The 16124-nt window shown below is 39.9% G+C and overlaps 1 protein-coding gene across 1 annotated transcript; it reads left to right on the top strand.

Annotated features, from left to right (window-relative positions):
- Window positions 1-1925: 1925 nt before the first annotated feature.
- Window positions 1926-12520, top strand: LOC135250406 (NXPE family member 1-like). The gene is made up of 6 exons (XM_064326646.1): window positions 1926-2756; window positions 5289-5441; window positions 6848-7497; window positions 7802-7863; window positions 9390-9608; window positions 10084-12520. The coding sequence occupies exons 1-6, from the start codon at window positions 2721-2723 to the stop codon at window positions 10620-10622; spliced, it is 1659 nt and encodes a 552-aa protein (XP_064182716.1). The 5' UTR covers window positions 1926-2720; the 3' UTR covers window positions 10623-12520.
- Window positions 12521-16124: the final 3604 nt, after the last annotated feature.

The following is a 16124-nucleotide window of genomic DNA, read 5'->3' on the forward strand; positions in this document are numbered from 1 at the left end:
GGTATGCGAATTGAAGGGGGTCCAAGGTGTCAGGAAGAAGGGAGCAGATGTGGGTCCTGACTAGCCGCTCAAAGCACTTCATGATGATGGAGGTCAGTGCTACAGGGCGGTAGTCATTCCAGCAGGAGATGGCAGGTTTCTTTGGTACAGGAACAATGATAGTCTGTTTGAAGCAGGTGGGGACTGCAGACTGGTTCAGGGAGAGGTTGAATATAGAGGTGAATACCTCCGCTAGCTGGTCGGCGCACGCGCTGAGGACACGGCCTGGAATGCCATCTGGCCCTGGTGACTTCCGAGGGTTTACTCTTTTAAAAGTTCTCACGTCAGCCGTAGATAGGGACAGAGTGCAGTCGTCCTGGTCCTCATCTAGCCTTACAGTAGGGATGGCGTTGCTTGTCTCAAACCGTGCGTAGAAGGTGTTGAGCTCGTCCGGAAGAGAGGCGGCGGGCTGGGCATCACTGCTATTTCTCCCTTTGTAGTCTGTGATGGAACGCAGTCCACACCACATGCGTCTTGGGTCGGAACTGTGGTAATCAGACTCAAACTTGTCCCTGTAGGCTCTTTTGGCATCTCTGATGGCTTTCCGTAGGTCACATCTGGACTTCCTCAAGGCCTCCAGGTCCCCAGAGCTATGGGCAGAGGACCGTGCTCTTAGCTTAGCACGGACATCACCATTAACCCAGGGCTTCTGATTGGGGAAGGTCCTGACATTGACTTTCGGGATGACATCATCAATGCACTTGGAGATGTAGGCTGAGACAGAGTCTGTGTATTCATCAATGTCCCCATCAGCTGCAACACAGAACATCTGCCAGTCTGTGGTTTCAAAACAGTCCTGGAGGGTGGCAATGGATTCCTCACTCCAGCTTTGAACTGCCCGAAAAACCGATTTTTCCTATTTTAGGCGTTGTCTGTAGGTTGGGAGGAGAAGAATGGAGGTGTGATCCGCCTTGCCAAAGGCAGAGCGGGGGAGGTGTTTATAGCTGTCCCGTATTTGAGAATAACAATGGTCAAGAGTCTGGTCACCACGGGTAAGAAAGTTAATGTGCTGGTGATATTTAGGCAAAACTTTCCTCATATTAACCCTATTGAAATCGCCAACAACAATAGAAGCTGCCTCAGGGTGAGCGTTCTCTAGTCCATTGATTACTCCGTAAAGGTCTTCTAGCACGTGCGTTTTATCCGCCTGCGGGGGTATATTGACGGCTGTGATTATAGCGGAGCTGAATTCCCGAGGGAGGTAGAAGGGACGGACTTTTATAGTTAAGAGCTCCAGGTCTGGTGAGCAGTGTTTAGCGAGTACTGCTACATCTGTACCCCAGCGAGAGTTAACCATAATGCAGACCCCTCCGCCTCTGCGTTTACCTGACTCCGTAGTTCTGTCCTGCCGATAGATGGAAAATCGAGCCGGGGTAGCAGCCGAGTCAGGCACCGTAGGGTCTAGCCAGGTCTCAGTAAACACCAGCACGCAGCAGTTTGCAATGTCCCGCTGGAAGTTAATTCGTGCGTGTAGTTCGTCCATTTTGTTGTCTAGGGATTGAACATTTGCCAGTAAAATGCTCGGTAACGGCGGATTGCAGTGTCTCGTCCGAGATCTGCATAGGATACCGGCACGTTTGCCTCTTTTCTTTCTCCTTCGTCGGCGTATTGGTAAACACAGCGGCGGCAGGACAAAGGGGTCGCAGCACGTACTCTGGTAAGTTGAAAAAAAGTTTGTGTCCAGTGCCGAACAAACTCCCAAAAGTGCTTGTCGATCATACTGTATGAGCGACAGTGCAGTATGTGCAAAGATAAAAACAATAAAAATAATAATAAACAAGATAATAAACAAAGAGCTACGAATTGATTGCGGAGCCATTGTCAGTGCAGCCTTCCCACGGCGCACCGGAACCGGAATTCTGAAGGCGAGTGTCATTACATACATATAGAAGGTTCAATAGTAATCTATGGCACCCTTCATCAAACTGCAAAAAATGGCTGTGCAACAATGGTTAATGTAATAAAAATGGTTAATGTACTAACTTTGTCCTTTATAATGTAATAACTGCCAGTTACTGTAAAAAAAAAAATCTTGAATGCTTAATGTAATAACTTTCTGTTTAATGTAATAACCACAGGTTAATGCAATAACGATAATTTACGTGTAGCCGCCATCTCGGCTTGCTCACGTGACCAAACGAGCAGTGCCTCCTCCTCCGCCATGGGCCTCGGCCGGTAACCTACATATAAAAAATTAAGTTTATTTTATAAAATATAATCATTTTTCTGATAGATACCATCAAGACATTGATCACGAAAACCTTACTTCTAGATATTTCTTTCTTTCTTTCTTTTGATATATCAACCTAATCATTGAAAGAAAAAAGTTAGCAGGTAATGACATTCACCATGCAAAAAGGGATTGCCAGCTTTGCATTGTCATTCCTCATTGGCACATGCCAATTCCTTGCCTTCAGAATTCTGCCCTTTGTGTTATATATATACTGTAGACTTGCTTGACTTGTTGTGCATCAGGGAGGGGGAGGCACCTCACCTTGGCAGGGCGTCAAAATAAAGGCGTTGTATGGGAAACACTTTTGGTAAAAACATTCTTCTCTCTAGACTGCACACATTTGTTTTGGTTTTTTTGCTATAATACTGTATAGAATTATGTAATGTTGGTTTATTTCACAGTGATATTATAATTATTTGATTATTATCAGCAATCCATTTGATTTAAGATGGAATGTATTAAATCCATGGAAAGAGTGGAGTGGGTGAGTGACTCCTGTTTCATGCTTTTTTGTGAATTTATTTTTGTGCCTGCTCTTTCTTTTCTTAATTTTCACAGAGATAATTTAGTACTTGTTTCTCTTGGGAAGAATACAAAAGAAAAGTTTTAAAAGTCTTCCATCTGTTTAAAGATATCTGAATTGGTTCAAAAGGCATACTGCAGAAATGTTTGATCTTACCGTACCAAAATGTTTCTTATATCCTAAATATTATTGGCATGCAATGGGGATCATAATTTTTTTGTCAGTATGTTCAACCAATTGTTACTATTGTGGTGTATCTGCTAGGATTACATATCCATAACATGTGAAAACATAAAATTTAATTCATACATTTTCATTGAAACATAAAATTGAATGCAAACATTTTTGTTTGATATCTCTTACATTATATAACAGTGACTGAAAGTAATCCTAATGACCAATTTGGTCATAAAGAATATTCCCCTTACTACAGCCTAAGCTGTATGTATGTACATGGTCAATAAAGGTGAAAAAGTGACTTATCCATAAGTAATGTTAATTATTTCTCTGGGCAGTGACAGTGTCTATGTCTGGTAGCAGATTCACATTGTCATACAGTCAATGCCAGCCAAAATAAAATGTTACACATTAGACTTATTGTGCTATAATGTCATCTTCATTTTTATTTTTTGTGCACTGGAAGCTTCAGTATGGAGGGAAATCAGTGCCAAAATTAATTAATTAAATCAATCAATTAAATTGATAAATAAAGTAAAATTTAAAGTTTAATTTAATTAAACTTTAATTAAATGCTAAATTTGTTTAATTAACTCATTTGTATCCTCATTTAATTACTTGTTTGTACAATTAATTTTTTATTAATTTATTTCCACATGTAATTATTTCAGGACTGTTGGCATATGTATGCACCGAGAAATAATTAAATCCGTCAAAATCACAGACATGCATATTTAAGTAGACAGGAAAGTATGCTTTCAGCTTAGCTAAGCTTCTGAAGTCCCGGAAGCAAGCTACTACATTTGCTGAAGGAAAAACTTAGCAGCTTCCATTAAAATGAATGGGGAATTTAAAACTTTTGAAGGCAAAAAAATAAAACAAAGAAAATGAAAAATTTGTATTCAGAAAAAGCAGTGGTTTCATGAAGAATATTAAATATTTTCCCAAGACTTCAGGACCAAAACAACCATTGTTTCACAACCTGCTACACATAATGCAATTTATGATCACAAAAAATTGACCAATGAGGTTTTCTTTAGTTACTGTAAATCACCTTGGTTTTCTACATTGAATTCAATGACCAGCAAGCACACGGAGCTTTCAAATCCGTTGTACAACAAATTCTACACAACAGTTGTGGTACAACGGAATTTAAGTATGCATGTGTACGCCTCAAACTTTTTACAGAATCGTTGTGGCAAAAACACATTCAGGAGGTAATGTATAATGCATATTGAGTTGTGTGTGTCCACCCAAAACGTTTTGGCTTGTAGTGTTATTACGATATTAGAACGTGTGCATGTTCTAACGTTTTGAAAAAGCTCCGGGTCTATGTGTGTACAGGGTCTAAAAGCCGCCACTCCGCCAGCTGCCACTAAAATCACCACTGATACCCGCCAGACTAGCTGCCACTCCTCCAGCTGCCACTAAAACCACCACTGACACCCGCCAGACTAGCCGCCACTCCTCCAGCTGCCACTAAACCACCACTGACACCTGCCAGATTAGCTGCCACTTCGCCAGCTGCCACTAAAACCACCACTGACACCCGCCAGACTAGCTGCCACTAAAACCACCACTGACACCCGCCAGACTAGCTGCCACTTCACCAGCTGCCACTAAAAACCACCACTGACACCCGCCATACTATCTGCCACTCCACCAGCTGCCACTAAAACCACCACTGACACCCGCCAGACTAGCTGCCCGGTGAAGTGAACTGTGGTACTTTGTGTTAAGATTTAGACAACCAAGAGGTAGCTTGGCTGCTTTGGTTGCTTTGATGGGTGATGTTGACAGATTTCATTATTTTCTAGAGCACTCATAACTCAACAATCCTCAAATAATTCAATGTGGAAATAACTAATCTAATAATAATATTTATTTAAATAATAACTCAATTATTTATTAATTGATTATGGAAATACATAAATAAATGAGGATGTAAATAATTAAATGTGGAAACAAATGTCCATGATCACATTACACTTTATTTATTTATTTATTCATTCATTCATTCATTTATTGAAATTTTCCTCTCTACTTCAGTGCCCTTCAGGGCTGTTTAGTATTTTACACATTCAGGTTTTTGTTTAAGCCAAGTCTGCCAGAAGACTCAGATATATTGATTATACATTTTTTTATAATATGTTTAATTTAGTTGGTCTTGACTTATTGCCTAGGCACAGATCCTCATCATGCTGGTTCACCATAATTACAGAGAGAGTTTATCAGGCCATAAAGACATATATAATGACATACATATTTCCAGCACTGATTGAATCTACAATGTATTTTTATTTATGTGTCCTACAGAGCACAACAACAGACTTCCAATCACCAGTTGGGCATCCTTTTGGATCATGGGGATGCAAATATTCGAGAAAGAAATTGATATTAATTTCTCTGTGTGCCCTAAGTTTTTTCTCTATGTATTTTTCCGAACTATACAAATGGACATCAATATGGGTAATAGCAATTTAATTTCTCAATAATGTATGGTAGTAGTTTAATCTCACAGTAAGCTTTTCAGAATTCCAGTATTAGAATTAAAAAATGAATAAATAAAATAAAAAATAAAAACATTTTTGCCATTTTGCCTTCCTGTTTGCATTATGGTCATGCATGATGCTACAAGTCATGAAGGTGATGAAGGTATTCTAATGTAGGTCCTTATCAGTACAATTGTGTTATTTATGCTGAGAGAATAACACAATTGTACTGAAAGGGGCCTACATTGGAATAGTTGGCCTTTATCCATGTTATACATCTTCATTGTGCATCTTCATGATTTTTGTAACATCATGCAATTTTACACAAACCATGACAAAAAATACATAGCAAAAATGTTTTTGAAATGTTGATACACAGGTAGGTATGATGCATAAAGATGTACATGTCATAAATGTGAATAATTTAAAAAAAAACGGATAATGTCAAACCACTTGATTGAATTGCCTCACAATGAATTAATGTCTTGTGATTGTTCGATCAATGTAATTAATTTTCAAGAAAATATATTTAATTTAAATGGTTTCTTAGCTGATCATGGGGGGAAAATTTCAGCTGATCCACACACTGTACATGCGAAGGAAGGAAAGAGGCCAGAATCGTAAATGGTGCAGTGCTCCCAGAGGGTGATGTTTACTACATATACCATAAATTGATGAAAACGCAGAATATGCAGGACTTTTTAGCCTTGCTGTGGTCCTGTGTTTACAATCAAAGAAGTCTCCTCCATCTTCAATCCCACCCACTAAGACCGAGTACCTGTCTTTGGTCATCTAGCTACCTAACGTAGCTAGCTGGATAGCTAGATGTAATATTACTCACTGGTCCAACAGAAAACAAGCTAACTTTGCATCGCTTTTCATCCCCTTGGTGAACTTCAGCTGACACCACAGAAGAAAACCAATTCCAAGGTTAACTCTAATTCTTGAACAAACCAACTGTGTCACCTACCATAAAAAACTTTCTATAGCCACATGTAGACTAATGTTGATATTACTGCTAGTAATAAACAATTTATTTATTACTGGTAGTAATGTGTTATATTTAAAGTGCTTTTTATGTTTCTATTGTAGTGGTTTAACTGCACAAATTGATCAAGCTGAAGTCATGTACTATTATTAATTACATTATATGAATACTTAAGAATCTCACCTAGAGACCGTAAGCCTACGTGCAAGGGAAATTTAGTTTTATAACAGACAGCATGGGACTGTATATGTAGGTTTTGGGGTGTGCTGGTTATTGATGACTTTTGAACATTAGACTCTGCTTTGAGCATCCAACACCGTTAAATAAAAAAAAAAGGCTTTTCAATTTCAGATGTTCATGAATTAAAACCCCCTTGTAATGTTCTGTCATTGCAGGAGCAATCTGAGACCCCTCTCAAAGAAATGACCGTAGATGAATTAATATTCTCATTATCATGGGCTTCCTCACCCTCCAACTTCACCTCTTTCAACAGCTCTTCCAGTGCTCAGCATAGTGTGGTCAGGCTAGAGCAGCCTAGGCCTCAGTACTGTGTTGGTGATGCATTGAATGTGCTCGTGGAGATTAGGGACTATGCAGGGCACCCAAAAGCATATGGCGGGGACTTCATCCTGGCCCGGATCCACTCTCCAAAGCTCCAGGCATGTGCATCAGGAGATGTCATTGACCTCCTCAATGGCTCCTATCGTGTGCATTTCCACTTGTTTTGGCCTGGAGAGGTGCAAGTCTCAGTGCTTCTGATGCACTCGTCTGAGGCAGTTAAGGTACTCCAGAAAGACTGGATGAAGAATTACAATAAGTCCATGCACATGGGAACCTTTAGAAATGGGAAAAAAAAGGAGAAGTCTCAGTGTGCCCTCCGGCTGAGCTCAGACACACCCCTGTGTGAATACAGGAAGAAGGAGGATGGCGAATATTACGCCTGCTACAAGCCCCATACCCTTCCCTGCGACTCTCTGTCCATCATGCAGTCCTACACCCACCCAGGTCCTAATCTGACAAAGGAGGAAGTTCACCTATTAGCCCAGTAAGGCATCTGCTATTCAAAATATTGTATGTGTTCTGGTCTAATGGCACCAAATATGGTAGTTCTGTGCCTTACCAGCTACTCAAAAAGGTTTAGAGTTGAAAATGTTTGGTATTTATCAATATCTTATTTCATACTTCTGAATAAATTAGAAATATTTTTCAGTTTACGTGAGAGAAATTATATCCTGCAGCTTGTGTTTTTGATGTTCATGATTTGGACGGATCATGATTTGAAGCTCATGAGTTTGCTGTGAAAGTTTGTTTAACCATCTAAATGTCATGTTTATTATTTTATTTTTAAGGGAAAACACTGGAATTGAAATAACAATCAACTTCAACCCTCTGACAGTCGGTGGTTGTACTGGTATGTTCCTTTCTGCCTATGCCTGAAGCTCTAATGTGCCTTCTTAAAATTCATACTTCATAAATAAACAAGACCAGGTTAAAACCTAGTATACGGCTGGACCTAACACACGTGATCCAGCCGACCAATGGCGTGACTTCATAACTCGGCCGACCAATGGTGTAACTTCATCACTCACTCAGTCACTCACTCAGTCAGTCACAGACATTTGCGTAATAAAAAAATGGTCAGGACAGCATTTGGATCACATTGGCGGTTCCCAAAAGAAAACCTGTCATGGTTGGCAGCCATACTACCTTTCTTCTAACAAATGGTGCAAGCAAAGGAGGGATGGACTTGGTTAGTGCTTGAATGGAAGACCTGGATAAATTGGCTGACCAGTAGGGGGAAATACTAGTATATGTGCCATTGCAAAGACAGGGACACTATAGGAATCACCTTCTGGCCAAGTAGGTCCCTCCCCCTACCTTGACTGATGTATGATATGAGCTTTCGCACATCACTCAAGGCAAGTATGTTATGTCTCAAAAAGGGTGATTTTCCTGACATCTCAGTGCAGTGCTTTGAGATTGTGCTGCATGCAATCCATTATTGAATTTCAGTCTGTGACATATACACAAATCATATACTTGTGTAGCATACATTGATACAATTGTGGATCTTGCTAATGTATAGGTGAATGACTGCAGGGTTCTATGTGTACTTTTGGACCTTAAAACTGCTAAGTGAGCAGTGGTAAGAGTCAAAGAGGAATGCCAGGTTAAAGTAATGCAGTTTATTGTACAGTGTGTTCAATAATGTCAATATACAATGGTGCAAAATGTGTGCGTAGTTGGATGGCTTTACGTGTATGATGTACAGGAGTCTGTGGTGATCAGTCTCCCCGAACCATTGCACTTTTACCCTTACATACCTAAGGATCAAAGGAAAAACCCCACATGATCAAATAGACACAATCATAACAAAACAGTACATCAATGATCCTGCTTGCACTACCTCTGTAAGCCACAATGGGTTAACCTTTGTAGCTGAGAAGCCAACTTGTTCCCCATGATGTCGGGTTTCCAACAATACCAAACATGATTACCCTGCATTATGGAGAACCTAAGGTTTACATAATGCAGATCCAGTTGGAGGTTTTGCAACTGAGCACTGTCTCTTTATCACACCCTGCTGACTCCCTGTCAGCACAGTAAACAGTCTGTCTTCCTTTGGGGGTCTGATAAGGGGCACACTTCTGTAAACCACCCTACACAGGCCCATTTGATGTTTTAAGACTCACAATGGGATGCTGTTTTTACGATGATTTTGGTGGTGTGAACTACTAAGATCATATTGCGTATATCAACTTCAGTTCAATGACAACTACACCATCTTTTTCAAACCATAGCCTACTTAACGTCTTTGAGTCTGTCAAAATAAAAAAGTATGCAATAATGGCATTGAACATTGTGGAAGCAATTTATAAATATTTCCTATGTGCATTCAACTATCTATTTTTATCTCTGTCCTTCTCAATCTTTCAGGTGCAACACATAGCCCAGCTGAAAAATGTGTGGTAGGAACAAACTCCCCTTTTCCTGGGGGATATTTCTATTCAAATAGGTGGTCTTCTTCCTCCTGTCAGATAGGCCCCTTCCTCAATGCAGGTGCCATTACCAGTTGTTTAAAGGAAAAGACTCTCTACCTATTGGGTGACTCCACAGCACGACAGTGGATACAGTATTTGACTAAAAAGCTGAAAGGTAATGAGAGGCAATTCAAAGTGAAAATACAACAGCTTGGATTTACCCTTGCTGAAGACAGAAATGTCAGTGTGCACTGTCGCCACTACGGCGTGCACCAGTCAGCAATATCAGGCCTGCTGTTGTGATACATTAGCCATGTTTAACAGTCAACAGATACAATGTATGAGCTCCTGATGATTCTTCTGAATACACAGCATTGCCCACTTGAATGTCATGTGATTTCTTCTTATCAAATATCACAGGTTTCTGTCTCATTCCATGGAGATAAAAAAAAAATACATAAATAAAAGTTCCTAATTTGCACTGGGGAGACAGAAGGGTGTGCCCTGTTAAAGTACTAGTCCTTCTTGCAGTGACCATCCCCAAGTCCAAAACTGAGTCCTGCTGCTTGGGTTTAGATTTCTGTGGTGCAAAGCACAGTTGGCCATGTAGGTCATAACATTTGTCCCATTTATTCATTACGTTTCCTCAGGTCTGAGAATTGTGCAAGGGAGTCGTTTTCATTCATATTTGGCTGTTGATGCCCGTAACAACATCACTGTCCGATGGATTAAGCATGCTCATCCCTGGCTTAGCTATTTCGCATCCAACATAAAGACATCAGTCACCGTTCCTGAAGTACTGGACAGTATAACACTTGGTCGTGGGCAGAAGGATGTGATCGTGGTCATTGGAATCGGCCAGCATTTCCGGCCCTACCCCCCAGAAGTCTTTATCCGAAGGCTACAAAGCATCCGCCGGGCGATTCTGCGGTTACACGCCCGCATCCCCCAGGCCGTTGTTGTTATAAAGCTGGAGAACACCATTGAACTGAACTCAGAGATGATAAGACGCAGTAACTGGTATGGCTACATGCAGAACCTGGCTCAGAGGAAAGTGTTTGAGCGCCTGAAAGTGGCTCTGGTAGATGCCTGGGACATGACGGTGGCTGCCAACACTTTAGACGTCCACCCTAATCAAGTTATTATTTCTAATCAGGTGGCGCTGGCCCTGTCATACTCCTGTCATTAGGCATGGATGCTGTCTGCACCCCACAACCCACCCACCTACTGATGCCTACCCACCCAACCAAACCCTGCATGCACTTCTTCACATTTTCTGTCTGTTCTGGCCCCTTGGTGATGGAATGAGCTTCCCACTGCAGTCAGACGAACAGAAAACTTGCCTTCCGACGCACACGGCAGACTCATCTGTTCATTTTGCACCATGGCTCCCCTGGCCCCCATTCAGATTACCTTCATTTTCTCTTTCTTTTATTGGATTTCTTTTTGGATTTTGCTACAGTTATAGAGGTGTAATGACAGGTTACCTGTCTAGTGGTACTTTCTTCACTTACAATACAAATTGTTGTTTGTTAGGTTAACGTTACTTATTGAATAATAACTGGCCTCTGTGCCTTCTTGGTGATACTGCATTTTTGTAGTCATCAGAGTAACACGGATATTCTCCACTATAGATTGATAAGAGCATCTACCAAGTGTTTGTAATGTCATATAATGTATAACGGAACAGTGAAACTTGTCAGAATTGAATGAAAAATGGATAGTGCAACGTATTATAGACAAATACTTGCAGAAACTTGGTTTGATAATTCCCCTTTCAGCAGAATAACAATCCAAAGCCACAGAACTAAAAAATGATAGCGGTCACTGTTCTTTAGAGATGCAAACAAAGTCCTGACCTCAACCCCACCAAAATCTGTTGCATAATTTAAATGTGCAGCCCAGAAGCAATGTCCATGACACTTGAAAGAGATGGAGCTGATCTGCCAAGAAAAATGAATGGAAATCATCTGAATACCTTTGTAAGGCACTCTGCATGTAAATGTTCATGTTCAACGTATTGATTAAAATGTGTTTAATGAATACAGGTATTTCAGTGCATTTAAAAATTTGTAATTCATTCTGTGCCATGATTTGCTCCACTGTGGTGTTGTTTTATGATGATTTTCAGGTAAGACGGAGTGAGTTGTTTGTAAATGGCTGGGATCGCAGGGATATGGGGAGACCCCAGAGGTCCACTGCTCAGACTCGTAGTTTACACCTCCAGTCACTATGGCCATTCAGGGACACATCACCTCAGCAGGGCACATCACTCAGGCTAGACTGAAGCATATTTTCCCATGGGTTCAAAAATTTTCAGTGAGGAGGCTGGGCTGATCTAGTTTGCTTTTACATTTGGCAAAAAATGATGACGGAACTATCTTTATTCACAGCTCAGTAGAAATCACCTTTGGAAGTTGCTGGACAAACATGTGACCAACATTCCAAAAAGAGCTCAGCATTTATCCTGCCATTGTCTGACACCCTGACGGAAACATTTTCTGGGCACCTGTACAGCCACTCATGTCGCAGTTGCCTTGTCTTGAACATCACCCTTGTGCGGCTGTATGTTCCCTCTGCATTAATTGGAACTAGAGTGGCGGTCATCTCCCCCTTTTCTCCAGCGGTGATTTCAACTTCTCCAATCACCCTGGGGGAACAGAATTGGTCCACAGCTCAGACTTGTCGCAGCTCCAAATATACAATGACACACCGAGTTCAGTCAGAAGAGATTTGTATTTCTGAAACCGCTGGCTGATGACCAGCTAATTCAGCCCTGCTGCTCTTGCAGCTGCAAGTGATCGAAAAAAGAACCACACACTAAATTGTGTTATTCCCTTTCACTAGGTGTGTTAATTTCTAACATTGAAACTGTTGTTTTATGACATCTGAAAGTGTATTTTTGAAGTGTTTACCACCATATTAATGTATGCACTGCACTCCCACCATGAATGTTTTCACCAAATCTGAAAATGATTCTTGACTCACCTGTAAGGCTACAGAAAAACAGTATGAATATTATCATGCTGTAAATCTATTTACTATCTGTGTTTACAAACATTTAAATGTGTTGACCCACAAGATTTAACAGTGAACAAGTATAATAAAAAATTAAAACAAACTATCATTTTCTTTTTATTATTCAGAAAAAAAATCTTCCAAGCACCATGGGGATTGGGCACAACTTAACTATATATGCACATTTACAAAGAAAATAAAGGTGCAATATATATGCTCTCATCTCCAGCATAAGCACTTTGTAAATCAAAGGGCTTATAAATTACAAGACTGTCTGCTTTGAAAATATGTTTCTCATCACTTTCAAATACTTGGTAGGCATGAGAATACTCACTGAAATGGTCAACCACAAGCTTGTTCACTAGGAAGTAGATAACACTGTCGACTAAAAGTATCTTTTTTATTCTGCAAAACACAGGGATTTCATGTTCAATCTCACTGCAAATGATTAGTCCTGCCCTGTACTCTGTCCCACTGATTTAAACCCAGTTAGTATAGAAGATGTCTTTCGGTGCAGCAGCATGCAGGGCTTGGGCAAACATGTCACTATGGTCCTCATTGTCCACATTAAACGATTTCAAGGTCCATACTCAATATGGTTTAATGGTGATGTCTCCCAATGATATCCTATGTACATTTTATTTTTTTTTTGCAAGTGATTTAGTGAAGTTCTTGAAGTTTTAAAGAGTGTTTTTGAAAACCTTGTGATTGTTCAGTGGTACTATGGCGTGCCATTTTTTTTAGGTCAGTATCAAAGAAATTAAACCAAATATAAGAATGTTGAAATTTTACAACTTTCTATAAGTAATTGTGGTGCACTCAATCATGTAAACTCTACTTTCTGGAAGTAATCCTTTTTTAAAACTCGCATAGCCCTTTGGAGAAAAAGAATCCTTCAGAGAAGGAAAGAGTGTATTGATGCCCAGGGCATACTTCTCCTTCTGCTTACGGGAAGGAATCGTCCTTTAGAGCAAAGACAATACAAAAACATAAAATCCAAATGCCCCACTAATGACTATAGGGCCCCACCTATGTTAATTCAATGCCATGCATTTTGAAAATTCATGACATTCCTTCTTAACCCTCTGAGGTCGAGAGCTCCGCCGGCGGAGCTCGACAAGATGAAATTAACTTTCGTTTCTATTTGGATGATTAACTTCACGTGCTGTTATCATACAGACGCAACAAAAACATTGACAGAAACCTTAGAATCGCGACTTTCCAATGTGCCCATTGGCAAATAATATAAATTGTTTTAAATGTTCCAAATTTGATTAATTAGATCATGTATGCTTCGCTAATCTTTACTCATTACTATGTGAATTCCACTCAGCAGGAAGTCCGCCCAAATCGCATTCACATGTTAACAACATTATAATTACTCTCCATAGAAGGAGACTAAAGGAGGGGCGATGCGAGATCCATGTGAGGAATGCCAAGTCTGCGAAAGCGGGATAGAATGTCACAGAGTGTCGCCTAATTCACTTCTTTTGAGGTGAACATTTCGTTTTTGGAAAATGGTCCGTCCGGAAGCCGACACTGATGAAGAGCGGTGTCATTTCCAGCTGAGGATCAACTTCATGCATAAGGATATTTCTTATGATCATATTGGTAAATATGTGTACTGTATTGCAACGTATCTGTGTGTTTGTAGGAATATCCAGCAATGTGCGCGTTTGTAAATTCCCACACTACGAACGATTCAAATTATTGCATCTCAAAATTATAGGCTAGGCTCTCTGCGTCTGGTTGTGTTAGAAGTATCAGGTAGACTGTATGTTTTTCGATCATATTCGTAATAAATAGCTCATGCCTGGCGTGCAGTGGCGTGGCTAGGATTTTAAAACTGATGTCCTTGCACAATCGATATTAGCATACTCTAAGTAAGTTCGGGAAATAGCAATAAAATAACCACTTAGCTAAACAGACCTAGCCTAGTTCAGATTGAGGCATTGTTATTGATGAGTTGCGTGTAGTTTAGTTGGAATATCAGTGTTTATTTAGTTAAGCTAATGTTTTTTCGTTGATAGCTTGCATTATTTGTAAATGTGCGCTGTATTACATTCTCTGTGTGTTTGTAGGAATATTCACTAATATGCGCGCTTGTAAATTCCCACACTACAAATGATTCTAACCATTGCTTCTCAAAATTATAGGCTACCTCTCTGCGTCTGGTTGTGTTTGTTTGGTTCTTTGTTTGTATATGATGTCACATTTCATAAATTTTGTTTTCATTAGTTAGTGGTTTGTCCCTTTTTTGTAAAGCACATTTAATTTTCACCTGTTGAAGGAAATGTGCTATATAAATAAAGTTTGATTTGATTTCACATTTCCTAACAATTTTGTTTTTATTATATTTGCAGAGATGTTGATCAGGAAACACGGCCTAGTTCACCACTAGCTAAGAGGCCAGGCAGACGTTGCAAGAGTACACCAGTCTCATCTCATCTTCCATGCAGTTTACTTCAATAAATGTTCTTAAATCAAAAGTTGTCTTTGTTTCTGTCTTCTAAATGGCTCACTGAGTCTTTGTCTTAGTGGTGGGGAGGCATGCGGCCAGGTGTGAATAGCCTACTTAGCTGGCAGGTATTCCTACCCAATGCATATTCATTACAGAAAGGCCATTTGCCCTCCCATTCTCACCTGGTGTTGAAAAATAGTAGTCACAACACTAACTTTTAGCAATTTATTTTATATTTCTCATTGGATTTGCTAAAATATTTTGTCATCTTTTGATACCCAAGACCTTGACGAACACATTTCAGTGATCAAAAGTTTTATTCACAATTGTTTAGTGTGTTTTATTACAACATTCCTGTGCATGTTCAAAACTACTGTTTACAGTTTGTGTGTTTTTAGAGCAGTTTACAATCCACACATTATTATGACCTACTTACTGCTGCCATATTGTTGTAGCTGAGTTTGTGCTGAAAACAAAGATATGAAACACTTTGGAATCACTGTATATAAAGTTGATGAAATTTACACAAATGTCAGAGCATCGCACAATCACCAGTGTGCCTCATTTTACCCTTAGAGAGTTAATATAAACCCTTTCAGTCTGAAATGGTTTAAAATTAACAATTTATTTGAGAAAAACGCATGCATCTCAGTCATATGGCTAGCCAATATGTTGACAAGCTGTCTCTGGGTGCAGTGCTTCAGCGAGTTTTCTGACTTGTACTCTTCGAGGACATCCTCACCTCCAGGTTTCCTAAGCAAGGCATTTTCTACCATCTACTCACATAAGATAAATAAAAAAAAGTTTTCATTGTACAATTCAGTCTTCCAGGATAAAATCAAATATACCAAAACTTAAAGTTACAATCGGAAGATTTCCATTTCGTTCTCTTTGGCGGTACCAATGGCAAGAAGCAGTAATTGCAGGTGTGTTTTTGGACCTCACTTCCCAGAGATCCAACCGGATCCAACCAGCGTCGCCTGTGTGACGTCAGTCAGTTGGCACCTGGGCCACACAAACTATAACAGTTACTATTTACTGAATAAAAAATGGTTGCTATAAAAGTAATGTTATGTACATACACAATCATTGTCTAACATTAGGCTAACTTAAGCTGTCTTTACATTGCTGAGCCGGGTTAAAATGCTGTAGCAGACTTGGGATAGAATTAGTGATGATTAATTTTCACAAACGTTCTTTATCCACCTTTTG

Source organism: Anguilla rostrata, chromosome 3, assembly GCF_018555375.3.
Source record: "Anguilla rostrata isolate EN2019 chromosome 3, ASM1855537v3, whole genome shotgun sequence".
NCBI classification, from domain to species: Eukaryota; Metazoa; Chordata; class Actinopteri; order Anguilliformes; family Anguillidae; genus Anguilla; species Anguilla rostrata.

Excerpts from the sequence above, each read along its gene's own strand:
- LOC135250406 (XM_064326646.1), top strand. The coding sequence starts at position 2,721 with ATGGAATGTATTAAATCCATGGAAAGAGTGGAGTGG. Across the intron at positions 7,498-7,801 it reads GAAGTTCACCTATTAGCCCA|GGAAAACACTGGAATTGAAA; the intron begins GTAAGGCATCTG and ends TTTATTTTTAAG. Across the intron at positions 9,609-10,083 it reads TTTGACTAAAAAGCTGAAAG|GTCTGAGAATTGTGCAAGGG; the intron begins GTAATGAGAGGC and ends ACGTTTCCTCAG.